This window comes from Dendrobates tinctorius, unplaced genomic scaffold (genome assembly GCF_039654945.1).
Source record: "Dendrobates tinctorius isolate UK_male_01 unplaced genomic scaffold, ASM3965494v1 ptg000028l, whole genome shotgun sequence".
Lineage (NCBI taxonomy): Eukaryota > Metazoa > Chordata > Amphibia > Anura > Dendrobatidae > Dendrobates > Dendrobates tinctorius.
Window position 1 is genome coordinate 88,609,073 of NW_027361696.1, and position 16,392 is coordinate 88,625,464.

At 41.4% G+C, this 16,392-nt stretch overlaps 1 protein-coding gene across 1 annotated transcript in view; it reads right to left on the reverse strand.

Annotated features, from left to right (window-relative positions):
* GRIN2D (glutamate ionotropic receptor NMDA type subunit 2D) overlaps positions 1-16,392 on the reverse strand; it is a 699,139-nt gene that overhangs the window by 220,149 nt on the left and 462,598 nt on the right. The window contains exon 7 of the mRNA XM_073571149.1: positions 15,111-15,236. Coding sequence (XP_073427250.1) covers positions 15,111-15,236 — 126 coding nt within the window. The remainder of the gene's footprint in view (positions 1-15,110; positions 15,237-16,392) is intronic.

Consider the following 16,392-nt stretch of genomic DNA (forward strand, 5'->3'; position numbering starts at 1 on the left):
TCTCAATGTATGCTCTCTGCCAAGGTTATTATCGCGGGCAAAGAGCTACCAATATCAGTGTTTGTGGATAGCGGTTCCGCCACCAATCTCATAGATGAGGAGTTTGCACACACCGCCGGGTTTAAGATCGAAAGACTTCCTCACCCCATACAGGTGGTGACCATTAATGCTGTTCCCCTCCCTCAAGGGGAGATTACGGAGTTTGTGGCTGAGGTGAAACTCCACATTGGGGTCCTACATTCTGAGTCGGTTACATGTAGGGTCCTCCGTAATCTCCCAGCACAAATGGTCCTGGGTTTTCCATGGTTGTCCAGGCACAACCCGGTAATTGATTGGAAAACTCAGGACATAGTACAATGGAGTGGTTTCTGCCAAGACAATTGCTTGGCCACATGTGTATCCGCCGTGACGCCCAGCCTGCCGGAGGCTTTGCAGGATTTCGCGGATGTTTTCTCTGAGAAGGGTTGCTCAGAACTGCCTCCACATAGAGCCTATGACTGTGCAATTAGGTTAAAACCCGGGGCCAAATTAACTAAGGCCAGGATGTTTAATATTTCTGGTCCTGAGAGACAAGCTCTGAAAGACTACATCGCGGAGAGTCTGAGCAAAGGACACATCCGGCATTTATCCTCGCCTGTAGCCGCGGGGTTTTTCTTCATTAAGAAGAAAGATGGGGGGTTACGCCCGTGTCTGGATTTCCGAGAGTTAAACCAGATTACTATCCGTGATCCCTACCCAATGCCGTTAATCCCGGATTTGTTCAACCAGGTAGCGGGGGCGAAATGGTTTTCCAAGCTGGACCTCAGGGGGGCGTATAACCTCATAAGGTTCCGTCAGGGGGATGAGTGGAAGACGGCGTTTAACACTCCTGAGGGTCATTTTGAGAGTCTGGTTATGCCGTTTGGGTTGACCACCGCGCCTGCCGTTTTCCAACATTTTATTAATGATGTATTTGCTCATGTCCTGGGGAGATTTGTGATTGTATACCTGGATGATATCCTCATTTATTCTAGCGATCGGGACACTCATTTGGAGCATGTCAGGCAGGTGTTACAGTTGCTCCGGGAGAACCAGCTCTATGCTAAGCTGGAAAAATGTTTATTTTTTGTCCAGGAGTTGCCCTTTTTGGGATATATTGTGTCCGCAGCCGGGTTTAAAATGGACACCACTAAGGTGCAAGCGGTGGTGCAATGGGAGAGGCCGGAGAGTCTGAAAGCACTCCAGCGGTTCCTTGGGTTTGCGAATTATTATAGGAAATTTATAAAACACTTTTCGACTATCGCCAAACCGCTCACGGACATGACAAAAAAGGGTGCCGATCTGGCGAACTGGCCTGAGGTGGCTATACGTGCATTTGAGCGTCTGAAGAATAGTTTTGCTTCAGCCCCCATTCTGGTGCAACCAGACATGTCTAAACCTTTTGTGGTGGAGGTTGATGCGTCGGAGGTGGGAGTGGGGGCAGTACTGTCTCAAGGCTCGTCCTTGAGCGAGATGCATCCATGCGCCTACTTCTCCAAGAAGCTGTCGCCGGCCGAACGGAATTATGATATCTGCAACAGGGAGTTGTTGGCCATCAAACTGGCTTTTGAGGAATGGTGACACTTCTTGGAGGGGGCGGCTCACCAGGTCACAGTCATCACCGACCATAAGAATCTGCTCTATCTGGAGTCGGCCAAGCGTCTGTCTCCTAGGCAGGCTCGCTGGGCATTGTTTTTTACTCGTTTCAATTTTCTTGTGACTTACCGTCCCGGGGCTAAAAACACCAAGGCGGATGCTTTGTCTTGGTGTTTTCTGGGGGGAGAACCTAGGGAAGAGCCGGTACCCATCCTCCAGAAAGGGGTAGTGGTCTCGGCTCTCACGACGGAGGTAGAGGCGGAGATTGCCGAGGCCCAAGAGGAGGTACCACCAGGACTTCCCACCAACAAATCATTTGTACCCCTGCATCTTCGGCTTACGGTGTTGAAGGAACACCACGACTCGGTACTGGCTGGTCATCCAGGGGTAAGGGGCACCTTAGAGCTGGTATCGTGTCGTTTCTGGTGGCCCAAAATCCGGCAGGATGTGGTCTCATACGTGGCAGCTTGCATCACGTGCGCTAGGGCTAAGTCACCCCGTACCCATCCTGCTGGCACGCTACAGCCTCTGGGGGTACCCAATAGGCCATGGACAGAAATTTCCATGGATTTCATCACTGACTTGCCAGCCTCAGCGGGGAACACGGTCATCCTGGTGGTGGTTGACCGTTTTTCTAAGATGGCGCATTTTGTGGCGTTGTCTTCATTGCCCAATGCTAAGACGTTGGCTCAGGTATTTGTGAAGGAGGTGGTCAGACTCCACGGAGTACCGTCGGACATAGTATCGGATAGGGGTATGCAATTTGTGGCGAGGTTTTGGAAAGCTTTTTGCTCACGTTTGGGGATCAAGTTGTCACATTCATCAGCGTTTCATCCACAGTCTAATGGACAAACTGAGCGCATGAACCAAAATCTAGAACAGTATTTACGATGCTTTGTGTCCGACAACCAGGAGGAGTGGTCTACTTTCCTTCCTCTGGCCGAATTCGCGTTAAATAATCACCGCCAAGAGTCATCGGGAGAGTCTCCATTCTTTTGTGTGTACGGTCAACATCCTCAGTTTTGTACCTTACGTCAGGGTGACTCGGGAGGTGTCCCGGAGGAGGATCAGCTAGGAGCCCAATTGTCATCAGTCTGGAAGCGGGTGAAACAGCGTTTGTTGAGCATGAGTGCCAGGTACAAACGGGTGGCTGACAGTAGACGCGTGCCAGGTCCGGACCTGTGTGTGGGTGAATGGGTGTGGTTAGCTACGAAGAACATAAAACTCAAAATTCCATCTCTAAAACGGGTCCAAGGTTTATTGGGCCTTTTAGGATTTCTGCCATCATTAACCCAGTGGCTTATCGGTTGGAACTTCCTGCGGTGTACAAGATACACAATGTGTTTCACAGGGCTTTATTGAAAAAGGTGGTAGGCTTGGTGGACACGACGCATATGCCACCTCCAGTCATGGTGGATGGCGATTTAGAGTTTGAGGTCGCCAAGGTAGTGGACTCTCGAGTAGTACGCCGTACTCTTCAGTATTTGGTGCACTGGCGGGGGTATGGTCCGGAGGAGAGGTCTTGGGTTCCAGCCTCAGACATACATGCAGATCGGCTGGTGAGTTCTTTTCACCGTCGTCATCTGGACAAGCCGGGTCCTATGAGTCTTGAGGGTCCGGAGGTCCCTCGTAGAAGACGGGGTAATGTCATGTCGGACGCTGTTCACACCACAGCATCCGGCAGGCAGAGGTAGTTCTACCTCCAGCCACTATAGCCTCAGTGGCGCCGGCTTGATCTTCAGGCTCTCGGGGGTTAATCCTGCTGGAGACCAGGTTGGATGGTTAGTCACGCCCACGGTCTTTAAATAGTCATGCTGGCCTATGGGCGTCGCCAATTATAGCTTGTGTTTCATACCAAGTGGTTCCGGTCTGGAGTGGAGGTGTTGCAGAGAGAGAGATTCGTATCTTGTGGTGTATGATCCGTCGTTATCCTTTCTTCTTCCCCTATTTGTGTTTAGTTGTGCCCTGTTCACATTACTGTATATTCCTGTGTGTGTGTGGCGCAGTGCAGTTTAAGTTCTCCCTGTCTTTCATAATTTGTGTAGGGGCTTTGGTGGTGTGACTCCTCACTGGGTGGAGGGTGGAGGGTTAAGTGCAGGGCTGAGCAGGAGACAAGGAAAGGTTGGAGGCTCAGGCATTTGCACCATCAGCAAAAACCCTGGGTTGAGGGTCAGACAGGGTTTCCCCTAGTTATAGGGACATCACAGGGGCCCCGGGTATTACAGCCTTAGTGGAACTAAGCCCCCGTGACAGATATGTGATCTCTAATTTTGTTTTCAGTACAGAATGTATCACTAACCCTTTCTGAGGAAACATCTTATGTGAAACGCGCGGGTGTATGTAGGTAAATATATGTCCATGTTTGTCATCTCATGAACGTAATGTCATCTGTTTTTCTGCTTCAATGTATTGCTCTTGGAGTTGAGCATTAGCCATATTTTTTCTTACTTGGAGCAATGATTATGTGGTAGATCCTTATTGTTCAATATGCTTTGTGAATCTGGGTTTATGAATGCACTGCCACTTTCTAGCACATGCACTTCATTTTTATGTGATATACAGTATGTCTCTACAGTTATCTATTCATGCACTTTATAGGTAATATTATCTTGTATGCACTGTCACTTTATATAATTTTTTGCCTATATTAGTCATGTTATGATTATTATCCATTTAGTCACTTGTTACTTTGTATTCTCTTTAGAACCCTTTTTTGAGTAATAAGTGTGTAATTTTAGGCTGTGGCATATTAATTTTTGGATGGTTACCCTTTTTATGGAATGCAATTGATATCACTGCTTCTCTCTTTTTTCCACATGGGCATATGAGATATATTTAGCTATTTATTTAAACTTGAAACTGACTTTTTTATTATTTATATATTTACCATATGATCTTTTTTTGTATGATCTCTCTTTTTTTACACCCATAGTAGACTGAATTATATCTGAACAAGGTTAGCTCATGTGATATTTTTCTTTGCCTTGAAATCCAACATACCAGATCCCTCTTTCTGTTATCAGGGGTGAGAGTTGGGATGCCCCCAAACATATTACACAACAGAATTATGCAGAAATTGGTGGGTCAAAATTTGTCTACTGTGCATGGAAAAATTTAGAACTACCTAGAAACCTACATAGAATATAAACAGCCACATAGAGAATGGGTCAATTCAAGGTACTATGATACGTAATTCATAATAACTAATAATGAATATTATGTGGCAAGACATGTATGACTACTCAGGGAACTGCCTGACAACTAGGGAATACATTTCAATGGGTAGAATTGCAGGAAATTAGGATACCAGAAAGGAAGACCAGGGAATGTTGCTGTCGTTGCCACCAAGAGAAATCATCGTGCAGGAACTTCAGGTTGCTTGTAGGTAAAATTTTATTCAAACTGATATAAAACAAATAAAAACTATATACAAAATGCATTTCGGCTGTTTTCAGCCTTCTTCAGGTGTACGGAGAAAATGACTGTGACCCTTAGGGTCCCGTTGCACTAAGCGACGCTCCAGTGATACGACCTGGTAAGGATCGCTGGTACGTCGGTACATGATCGATAGTAAGCTGTCAAACAGGCAGATCTACTCAACGATGCAGCAACGATCCGGCGATCCGGATAACGATGGAGGCGATCGTTGGGACCTTGTCACACAGCAGCTATTCTGATGACTCCCGCCTGCGTCCATGAGTTCTGTGTCGCCAATGAAGTCGCTCGTCGGTGTCAAACACAGCGATGCATGCTGGCAAGCAGGATGCCAACGATCAGAAAATGTCCTAGGACATTCGAGCACGATCAGCGATATCCAGCGGGGGGGCGGGTCACCGCTATGTGTCACACGTAGTGAGATCGCTGGCGAGGTCGCTGTTGTGTCACAAAACCTGTGATGTATCAGCGATCTCGCTAAAAATCTCGTTATGTGAGACGGGGCCTTTAGGATATGCAGAGTTATGATCTCTTCCTTTGTGATAAGACATTGAAATGTGTCACTTATATGAAGCCTAATGCTTTAGAACTTGGAAACGAAAAGTAAAACAATAGATTACAGAAAACAAATATAGCAATTTTATTATAGACCTTGTGACATATGTTCTGAGAAAATACATTTTCCATTTACCTCTTTGCCTCGGTCTTTCGCTCATCTTTAAAACACTTGAAGATTATAAGCATGCCACTAATGGCAGCTGAATTAGGGAAAGTTCTTATCTGGTGTTCTAATTAGCTAATCACATTTTCTCTTGATCAGTAAGAGATACTAATCATCCCCTGAGCCTTTCTTTCTGATTGGAGCTTACTATGTACATCAGAACAATTATCTCAAGCAGATGCAAAGAAGGGAAGAAGAAAAAAAACTTCTTGACAATCAGACAGCCCTTCTATTTATTTTAGTGTTCTGCGTTTTGTTAGATTCTAGCTCAGATCTCACACTCGCCGCCGCTTCATAAAATCCTGATGGTGGCTTGGCAAGAAAAGTAATATTACACTCACTGCTTCACAATTCTGTTTGATAAGAGTATGTTTACCTACCACAGCCAGAAAAAAATAAATGTTGAAGACAGTGTGGCGCTTTTTATTTTTCTTCTTTTTCATTGCATTGCTAATACTGTATGTCAATCAAAATATTATTTAAAACATATCTTCTTGGCTATTATTTTATTCATCAAATCTCAATCATTTTTTTTCATTGCAATAACAACAATTTTTCTCAAAAAGTTAACCCCATCACAACATGTACCATACATGTAAAGCGCAAATCGTAAGTGGGTCACAGAGTGACTGGAATGACCTGGCCTAAAAAACTGTCATACTAGCTAATCCCATCATTGAGCACCATAAAAAAGTGGCGAAAAACTGTGCTTTTCCATCATACCACTGATCAAAAAGTGGAATAAAATGCGATCAAATAGTCAAAAGTTAATAAAAATGGTATAGCTGGATACGTCATCTTGTCCCGAAAAAAGCAGCAACCATATAGTTTCATCAGCAGAAAAATTAAAACATAAGCTATAGCTCTCAAAATAAAGCAATGTAAAAAAAAATCAGTTTTCTAAAAAAAAGTTTTTATTGTGGAAAAGCATCAAAACATAAAAAGGATATAAATGTGGTATGTCTTTAATCTTGATGACCAGAAGAATAAATCTGGGCTATCACTTTTATGACACGGTGAACGACATAATTCCTAAATTGATGGTTTTCATTCATTCTGCCTTGCAAAAATTGAAATAGAAAGCTATAAAAAAATGTCATGTGCCCAAAAATGTTGTTAATAAATATGTCAACTCGTCCAGCAAAACACTAGCCTCACATTACTCTGTTTGCAGAAATATAGAAAAATTAAATCTCTCAAAATATGGTGATTCAAAAACTTTAGACAAAAGAAGTACATAGCTCACCTGAACATGGGCTTCTCCACATCCACTCCCGCATGGAAAAAAGGCTGAGCAGCCAGTCCAGAACAACCAGAAAATAGTATAGTCCAGTGGGAAACAGAATCCTTCTTTAAAATTCCATGTTTTTTGATCCATTAATAAAAAGATATATTATAGTGCACTACTAAAAATGAAATTCCTCGCACTTTACAGCATAATGCACATAGAGCAGCGTTTACCAACGCGTTTCGACAAATTTAAATGAAGGATTATGTTTCCCGCTGGATTATACTATTTTCTGGCTATTCAAAAACTTTGTTTTGCAAAAAAAAGTGTTTTTAGTGTATGCTAGCGTTTCCTGTCTCAGCAGTGGGCACTACAGACTTTCACACAGCGCGCTTCCACAGAGAGCTCCTCTATCCAGATGACTGATGAAGGTAAGGTATTTTCTGGAATTTCTACATTCAATAAATAAGTTCTTCAGAAATAATACAGAGCCAACGGCGCTAAGCGCAAACAATTCTGGTGCAGAGAAGCAAGTAATAAGACAAAAACCACCTAATGTGTCCAAAAGGGGAATAAAAATATATATCAAAACTTGCGCTAAGGAATGTACCCAGATTCAGTACATAAAATCTGTAGTCCGACCGACATGAATAATGCAAAAAAAAGGGGCAAACAGAACCAGCACGGGGTGAGTTACCTTTAGAAGTTCTCGGGTGGCATAAAAGCAGTCTGTTACAGACTCTGAACCTTGCAAGCTTGCCTCCTGACGCGGCGTCTGTAACAGACACAGACGGCCGCTGAAAATTTTTAGATAGACGCTAGTCACCGGCCGGGACAGCGTCCTTTATGGAGACCCTGCTCTCAACTATCTGGGATACCAGTGATTGCTAAGATACTGACTGCAAATAGAAAGGACCTTTCATTCATCTCGCTCACAAGGAACTCTCTCCAGGATTACTGCTTTTTTGCCACCCGAGAACTTCTAACGGTAACTCACCCCTTGCTTGGTTCTGTATGCCCCTTTTTTTTTTGCATTATTCATGTCAGTCGGAATACAGATTTTATGTACTGAATCTGGGTACATTCCTTAGCGCAAGTTTTTATATATATATATTAATAAAAAAGTTCTTGTCTGCACCTATGAGTGCCAAGTATTTCTACATCACAAGACTTTGTTGGCAGAAATACAAAAAAGCATTTTTAGTGTATGCTAGCAGCATAAAAACTCAATATATACAGTAAATCTGGTATCTATTTAATCACACCATCTATAAGGATAAAGTTATCTAATCACTTATACCACACGAGGAACAGCATAAAAAATAAAGCCAATTCTGCTGTTTTGTTCATTCTGCCTCACAAAGATCGCAGATTGGTAGCCAATCTCAAATTCGGAACAACATTGCACATTTCGATTCAGATTCTCAAGCTTTTTCACTAAAAATCATCAAAAGTTGGCGAAAGTTCTGTAAATGACCGAATTTACTAAGCGCTCTTTCAGACGTCAATGTTTTGGGTAGTAGCACACTGATGACACATGGATGAAATCTGTGTGTCATCAATGTAACATATACACGCTGTTCCCCGGAGCCAGGTGCTGAAGTGAAGACAGCTCACATCACTGTCAACCTGCTTATGCTGCGATCAGCGCTAGCAGGGGACAATGTTGAGAGTTGTATTTTTCATAACCAGCCAGGAACTGATAGCTAACCAAAGTCATTTTATGTGAAAGTGTGCATGTGTAGCCCATTCATTATCCCCATCTATCCCCCACTCCCTCAAGATGGATGGACCATCATTGTAAATACACACCTGTACTTTGTATCTCCCCACCTCATTGTAGATTGTAAGCTCTCAAGAGCAGGGTTGCCTAATTTTGCTTTAATTATTGTTTTGTTAACGTTGTTACTTATGACTTGTGTTTTGAAACTGTAAACTGTAAAGCGCTGCGGAATATGTTGGTGCTATATAAATAAAGATTATTATTACTATTATAGCTGCCAACTCTTAACATTGTTTCCTGCTAGCACTGATCATAGCATTAGGAAAAAAAGGAAAAGTGTGTTTTGTTTTTATTTCAAATAAAGGACTTTATTGTGGATGCGTGTTTAGTTACACTATAACTATAGGATTAGTAATGGGGATGTGACTTATAGACACATCTCCATTACTAAGCCGTGAGCTTGATGTTACCAGACAATACAAAGGTGACATCAACCCCACAAATATGAACACTGCTCGGCGCCAGGATTCTCCCGCTGCACAGGGTAAATCCCAAGCCTTGTCTGCCGCTGTGGTGCCCCATTCAGCTTCGGCCGCTGTGGGAGCTGCTCAGCAGAGACATCGGTCCAGGTGTCTTGCCCAGGCACATGCTGTTCGTCTGGTTACTGCTGGCTCTCCAGCCAAGGCTATGGTAACCAGTGATAGGCAGTGACGATCGGACACTCTGAAGTTTAAATCCAGTAATCACCTTACTGAGCATGTCCATGAGGTGGCACCTTCTCATTGGTGCTTGGATGTAATCTGCTCTGGTGATGTGGCAGATTCGGATTGACCTGCAGGTGATGTCAGTGTGAGTGGTTGGGGTGGAGCTTTGGTTTTAAAAGGCTCTCAGTGACGCCTGCGGGCGAGCTAGTGTCATTCATGTTTGGTGTGTGTGAGTGGATATGCTATACCACTCTGACTGCACATGTGTGTGAGTTGGTGTTCGCTATCAGCTTTGAGACAGAAAGGGTTGTGTGTGCTCTTAACACAGCTGAGTTACAGAGCAAGTCCAACCACAGAGCCTTTTTGCTCCCATAAGTCTACAGGGTTTTAGTTTACTAGCATCAGCGTAGCATTTTGCTTTTTACTCTTTATCTGGCCTCATTTGCGATTGGCATGTGTCGATTACAGAGGGGGCTCAACCCTTAGCTTCTTCACTCTGTGAAGTTAACAGAGCTGTGTGCTGTGGGTTCTGTTTCACACTGCGTGGAGTTAATGCAGTTGTGCTGTGTGTATGCTGACCATGAGTTCTGCTATTATCATATAGCAGCAGTTTTACAACACTGCACGGTGGACCCCGGGTGGCGATTGCACTTCATTATACATCTTTATTAAGTGCAATCCACCAACCCTAACATCCACTTGCCATCTCCACAGGGCAAGTGGGAAGAGACGGGCAAAGTGCCAGAATTGGCGCATCTAATTGATGCACCTTTTCTGGGTCGGCTGCTGTTTTTAGGCTGGGAACAATATCCATGGTCCCTTACCAGCCTGAGAACACCAGCCCTCAGCTGTCTGCTTTAGCTTTGCTGGTTGTCAAAAATGGGGGGACCCGATGCCATTTTTTTAAATGATTGATTTAAATAATTTAAAAAATAGCATGTGGACACCTCTATTTTTGATACCCAGCCTTGCTGAAGCTGACAGCTGAGGATTGCAGCAAACAGCTGTCAGTTTTGCCTGGCTAGTTATCAATAATATAGGGGAATCCCATATCTTTTTTGGGGGGGTCCCCATTTTAAAAACCAGGAAGAGCTAAGTATACAGCTGTGAGCTGATATTAATAGACTGGGAACCTTTATGAATATTGTCTCTTTCCCAGAATATTAACATCAGTACCCAGCTGTCAGCTTTCCGTCAGCTTCTTATGAAAATTTGGGGGACCCCACTCCATTTATTTTTTTATTTATTACCAAACACAGTACATTACACACCCAAGGAAACCTTAGTTCATATCCTTCAGGTGTTCCAGCAGCTGTAAGCTTCACTAACCTTAAAATGTATCAGAAAGTTTCATATAAGGTTGTCGGGTATTGCTGCTGGGAGACCCGGTGGCTCTGAACTCTGGTAAGATTTTCCTGCAGCAAAATGGCAGTAGCATCTATCGGTAAGAGATAGATTCTACTGTTCAGGCATCGCCACAGGTGCCATTTACTGGATATAAATTTTTTTTCTAGGCTTCACAATAGCCAACAATATTATAATTATTATTATAACTACAAATACAGATTACACAAGAACCACAAGATGGATTTCTTCAACTCAGGCATAATTTTAATCAGTATAACAGTGAAACCTGAGAGTGTCCGTAGTTTACTGAGCAAAATCCTGTTGACAGGTTTGCTTTAAACAAATCTGACAGATTCAAATTTTGACAGATTTCTCATCTCTTATGAATGTGTTCATGTTCTCCATAGACAAAGAAAACAAGCCACTGCTGTACAACTCTGGCATCAGCGAATCTACATTAAAAACAAATGATGAGGCATGTTGAAATTTCTATTTTTTCCCCATCATATGCTGGAGAAATTATCGATACTCCAGTTGTGGTAGGAGGTCACTGTGAAGAGGGGAGGAAGAGGTGGTCTATGTTTTCAACCTAATGCCAGTGGTGGATTCTGGATTATCTGCCCCATAGCTCTATAATAGAGGTGTGCTCTACTTAATAAGTTGTTGCGTGAAGATAGTACATTTTAATTAATAGATTGTGGAATAATAACAAGTTCAATGATAAGATGTGTTAATTTTTCTCCTATGCTACGAAAATCTAAATAAATGTGCCCTTGCTATTTGCGGTGTTATTTGCTGTGCTCGATCATGCAGATCTGCTTCATTTCAGGACCGGAACATAAGTCAGCTCCTGGCCAGTGAATGAAGCATAAGTCATTTATGATCATTTACGAGTAAACAAAGGAAACAGCAAGGACTGGCAGTGGCTTTTTTCTAAGGCAAAAATTTCTCTGCCTGCTTTATGATAGTAGCAAGTGTCTCTGCTGCATTTCCAGCCCTCTGAGCTCATCAATAATCAAGTCGGTGACGTAGGAGCTCTGGTGGTCGCTGATCTCATGTGTCACTAACTTAATTTAGAATGAGCTCTTATGGTTAATGACACAGCAGAAAAACTCGCGCTTGTACAGAAACAGTCAGGGAAATCTGTTAGCTCACAGAGAGAAGCATCTGGAAACCCCTGCTGTGTCATCTGTGTATTCTTTTATGTTTCCTCCCCTAGCTAGGAGCTGTGGTATGTGCAAACCAAAATCTTGAGCAGCTCTACATGGTAGGACACAGCAAATAAGACAGACAATAGCAGGGATACTTTTTGTCAGTACAGAGCATGTTTTTTAAGATAAATCCAAATGTAAAACTTATTATTATTCCAGGATGTACAGTTGTGGCCAAAAGTATTGACACCCCTGCAATTCTGTCAGATAATACTCAGTTTCTTCCTGAAAATGATTGCAAACACAAATTCTTTGGTATTATTATCTTCATTTAATTTGTCTTAAATGAAAAAACACAAAAGAGAATGAAGGAAAAAGCAAAACATTGATCATTTCACACAAAACTCCAATAGGTCAGACAAAAGTATTGGCACCTTCAGCCTAATACTTGGTTGCACAACCTTTAGCCAAAATAACTGCGACCAACCGCTTCTGGTAACCGTCAATGAGTTTCTTACAATGCTCTGCATTCTATGGGATTCAGGTCTGGACTCATTGCTGGCCACCTTAGAAGTCTCCAGTGCTTTCTCTCAAACCATTTTCTAGTGCTTTTTGAAGTGTCTTTTGGGTCATTGTCCTGCTGGAAGACCCATAATCTCTGAGGGAGACCCAGCTTTCTCACACTGGGCCCTACATTATGCTGCAAAATTTGTTGGTAGTCCTCAGACTTCATAATGCCATGCACACGGTCAAGCAGTCCAGTGCCAGAGGCAGCAAAGCAACCCCAAAACATCAGGGAACCTCCACCATGTTTGACTGTAGAGACTGTGTTTTTTCTTTGCCTCTTTTTTCTCCTGTAAACTCTATGTTGATGCCTTTGCCCAAAAAGCTCTACTTTTGTCTCATCTGACCAGAGAACATTCTTCCAAAACGTTTTAGGCTTTTTCAGGTAAGTTTTGGCAAACTCCAGCCTGGCTTTTTTATGTCTCAGGGTAAGAAGTGGGGTCTTCCTGGGTCTCCTACCATACAGTCCCTTTTTATTCAGACGCCGATGGATAGTACGGGTTGACACTGTTGTACCCTCGGACTGCAGGGCAGCTTGAACTTGTTTGGATGTTAGTCGAGGTTCTTTATCCAACATCCACACAATCTTGCGTTGAAATCTCTTGTCAATTTTTCTTTTCAGTCCACATCTTCTTGATGACACTGCGCACAGTAGACACAGGAACATTCTGGTCTTTGAAGATGGACTTGTAGCCTTGAGATTGCTCATGCTTCCTCACAATTTGGTTTGTCAAGTCCTCAGACAGTTCTTTGGTCTTCTTTCTTTTCTCCATGCTCAATGTGGTACACACAAGGACACAGGACAGAGGTTGAGTCAACTTTAATCCATGTCAACTGGCTGCAAGTGTGATTTAGTTATTGCCAACACCTGTTAGGTGCCACAGATAAGTTACAGGTGCTGTTAATTACACAAATTAGAGAAGCATCACATGATTTTTCGAACAGTGCCAATACTTTTGTCCACCCTCTTTTTTATGTTTGGTGTGGAATTATATCCAATTTGGCTTTAGGACAATTCTTTTTGTGTTTTTTCATTTAAGACAAATTAAATGAAGATAATAATAACAAAGAATTTGTGTTTGCAATAATTTTCAGGAAGAATCTGAGTATTATCTGACAGAATTGCAGGGGTGTCAATACTTTTGGCCACAACTGTATTAATTAAATATATCTTGTATGAGGGACGATCCCTTTAACTAGAGTGGAGATTATCCATACTTGAACAGCTTATTGATATCAATGAGAACGATGTAATGTAGAACATTTTAGTTAGTGCTGTTGAATATGAGTCTTAACACATGTAGCTGATCATTACAGGGGCTGGCATAAAAGAAAAGTTATCCTGAAATAAAACATTTAATGAAAAATACATTTAAATAGTTTTAAAAAATGTGGAAAACAAAACTTTTGATGAGAGATGGGCAGATCTGGCAAAATTCAAATTCGCCAAATTGGTCACTTTTCCTAGGAAATTCAACTATCAGCAATGTTTTCTCTTCAAAGTAAAAGTTCCTTATATTCTGGGGTCTCTTCTTTTCATATAATTTTTACCAACCCTCTAAGGTTTAGCTAAATAGTGGCCAACAAGTCTGGACCTTTGAGGTTCATGGTGAGATTTCAGAGATTCAGAGATTTAGCAAATATTGAAGTTTTGCTAGTGGCAAACACTGAATAACAACATTTCAGCTAATGGCTTTAGTCTTCCTTGCATGAGTATTAGAGTTGAGCGACTTTGGTCGGATCGGGTTTCATGAAACAAAATTTGTTTCAGATTAAACTGGTCCAACTAGGGCAAAAAAAAGTCGGAGTTTCATCCTAAACCCGACCCCAATGTAAGTCAATGGGAATAAAAGTCGGCATTGAGTGGATGAATGTCATCCGCTCAATGCCGACTTTTATTTCCCATTGACTTGCACTGGGGTCGGGTTTCGGACGAAACTCCGACTTTTTTTTGCCCTAGTTGGACCAGTTTCATCTGAAACAAATTTTGTTTCATGAAACCCGATCCAACCAAAGTCGCTCAACTCTAATGAGTATCCTTCAACTTTTCATTCCCTTGTTGTACAAGACAAGAAGCAGATCAATTACAAAATTTAGTCCCTCACTCATGTATTACACATATCAGTAAAAGTAGTTTAGAAAAAAAAGAAAATGTTTTCATTTTTTATTTCAGTTAGTAAAATATAATTTAAGTGTAACATTTCTCTTTAGTAATAGAAGATGACTAAAAAGTCACAAAGACGAGTTACATTTGTACAGTAGTTCGGGAGTCAAATATACTTTAAATCTATAAAGCCAGGCTGCGATACAGAACACTGTGCACTAAAAAAAAATGGCAAGATCACAAAATATTTCAATTTCACATCTTCAATGGTACAAGCCTGTGGCAAAACAGCTATGAACATGGAATGCTAAAAATAAAATGATGACATCCTCAACTATCAATAGTTAGAAAGTTATCATAAAGGAGAGTAAGGATAAATCAGGGAGAAATAAAAAAGAAAAAGGGAAGAGACAAGTCAAAAAGCTCAACTACAACCATGGCAATTAAGAACAACTAAAGAGCAAAGTGCAAGACGATTTAAAGAATCGAAAGGTGAAGTATTGTAGTTTAGGTACTTACGCTTTCCTGTGGAGAGACTTCGGTTATATCCAACAGGGCTGAAATACTCAAAGATGAAAACAGTCACAGCGACCACAGTAAGACACATGACAAACATCATGACCCAAACGGCAGGGCTGTACGGCTCTGGAAAAGAAGATGAGACTCTTGAGTACAGAAACAATAAAATAGAATCATGTAAGATATAACAGTACATTAAGAACTATATTGTCACCTTTGTTTTAATTGCAGTGTCAGCATTCTAATTATGGTTTCCACTTTATGTTCCCAATAAAACCATTTATTCATTAAGTTAGTCAACATTTTTGACTAATATTTTGTAAGATGTATGACTAGTTTTATTACATTTACTGTATATCATAAAATATATCACTCTGAGGCTTGCTGACATAAAAGAAGCACTCCCATTAAAGATTTATACTCTTAATATATTGCAATCATTACATTATATAGCACTGTGCACGTACAATTGCTCATTTTGCCTTTCTACCCAGTAAATTATTCTCTTTTCTCTATGTTGAAACAAATTTTTGCAGTGATGACTCATAATGACTCCTACAAGAAAAATACCCTTTTTTCTTCTACAGATTGCTACTTCCAATAGGTGGTACTAGAGTTCAGGTTTTCTTCCTCTTCAGAAGAGGCAATTTTCAAATGCAGAGCTTAGAAGGATTCAGCTAGTCAGTTTTTAATCACATGAAGTCAAAGATGAAATGGAAAACAGAAGAATTAACTGGGTTGAAACTAAAAATGAGCAATTGTAAGTACACAGTGCCATATAATATGATGACTGCATTATATTAAGAGGATAAATATTTTGAAGGGAGTGCTTCTTTAAAGAAGCATTTCCAAGAAATTTATCTTTGGGGAACCTTTCTAAATACTTACTGATCTCCATCTTTGGTGGTTCCCAGCACTTCTCCAATCTACTTCTCATTCACTGATATAGCTGAAATTCACCAGATCATACAGGAGTTAACAAACACGACTGTATTTTTGGTCAGAGTGTGACAGTGCCATCCATGAAAAAAAGGACAATACACAAACCAAAGTTATTTAATGGGTCAGTGCGGATTAATTTTTTTTTTTCAAAGGAGAGAAAAAAATAGTAATTAAAAAATAAGTATCACCGTGCTATGTATAGTTGTTGCTTCTTATTAGGGCAGCCAGGATCCAAGTCCGTTGACCTTCGGATACATTTACAAAAGGAGAGAAAAAAGGATACTGTACATAGGCTGGATACAAATAAAATTTGCTTTTTATTTAATTCCATTAAAAAGGA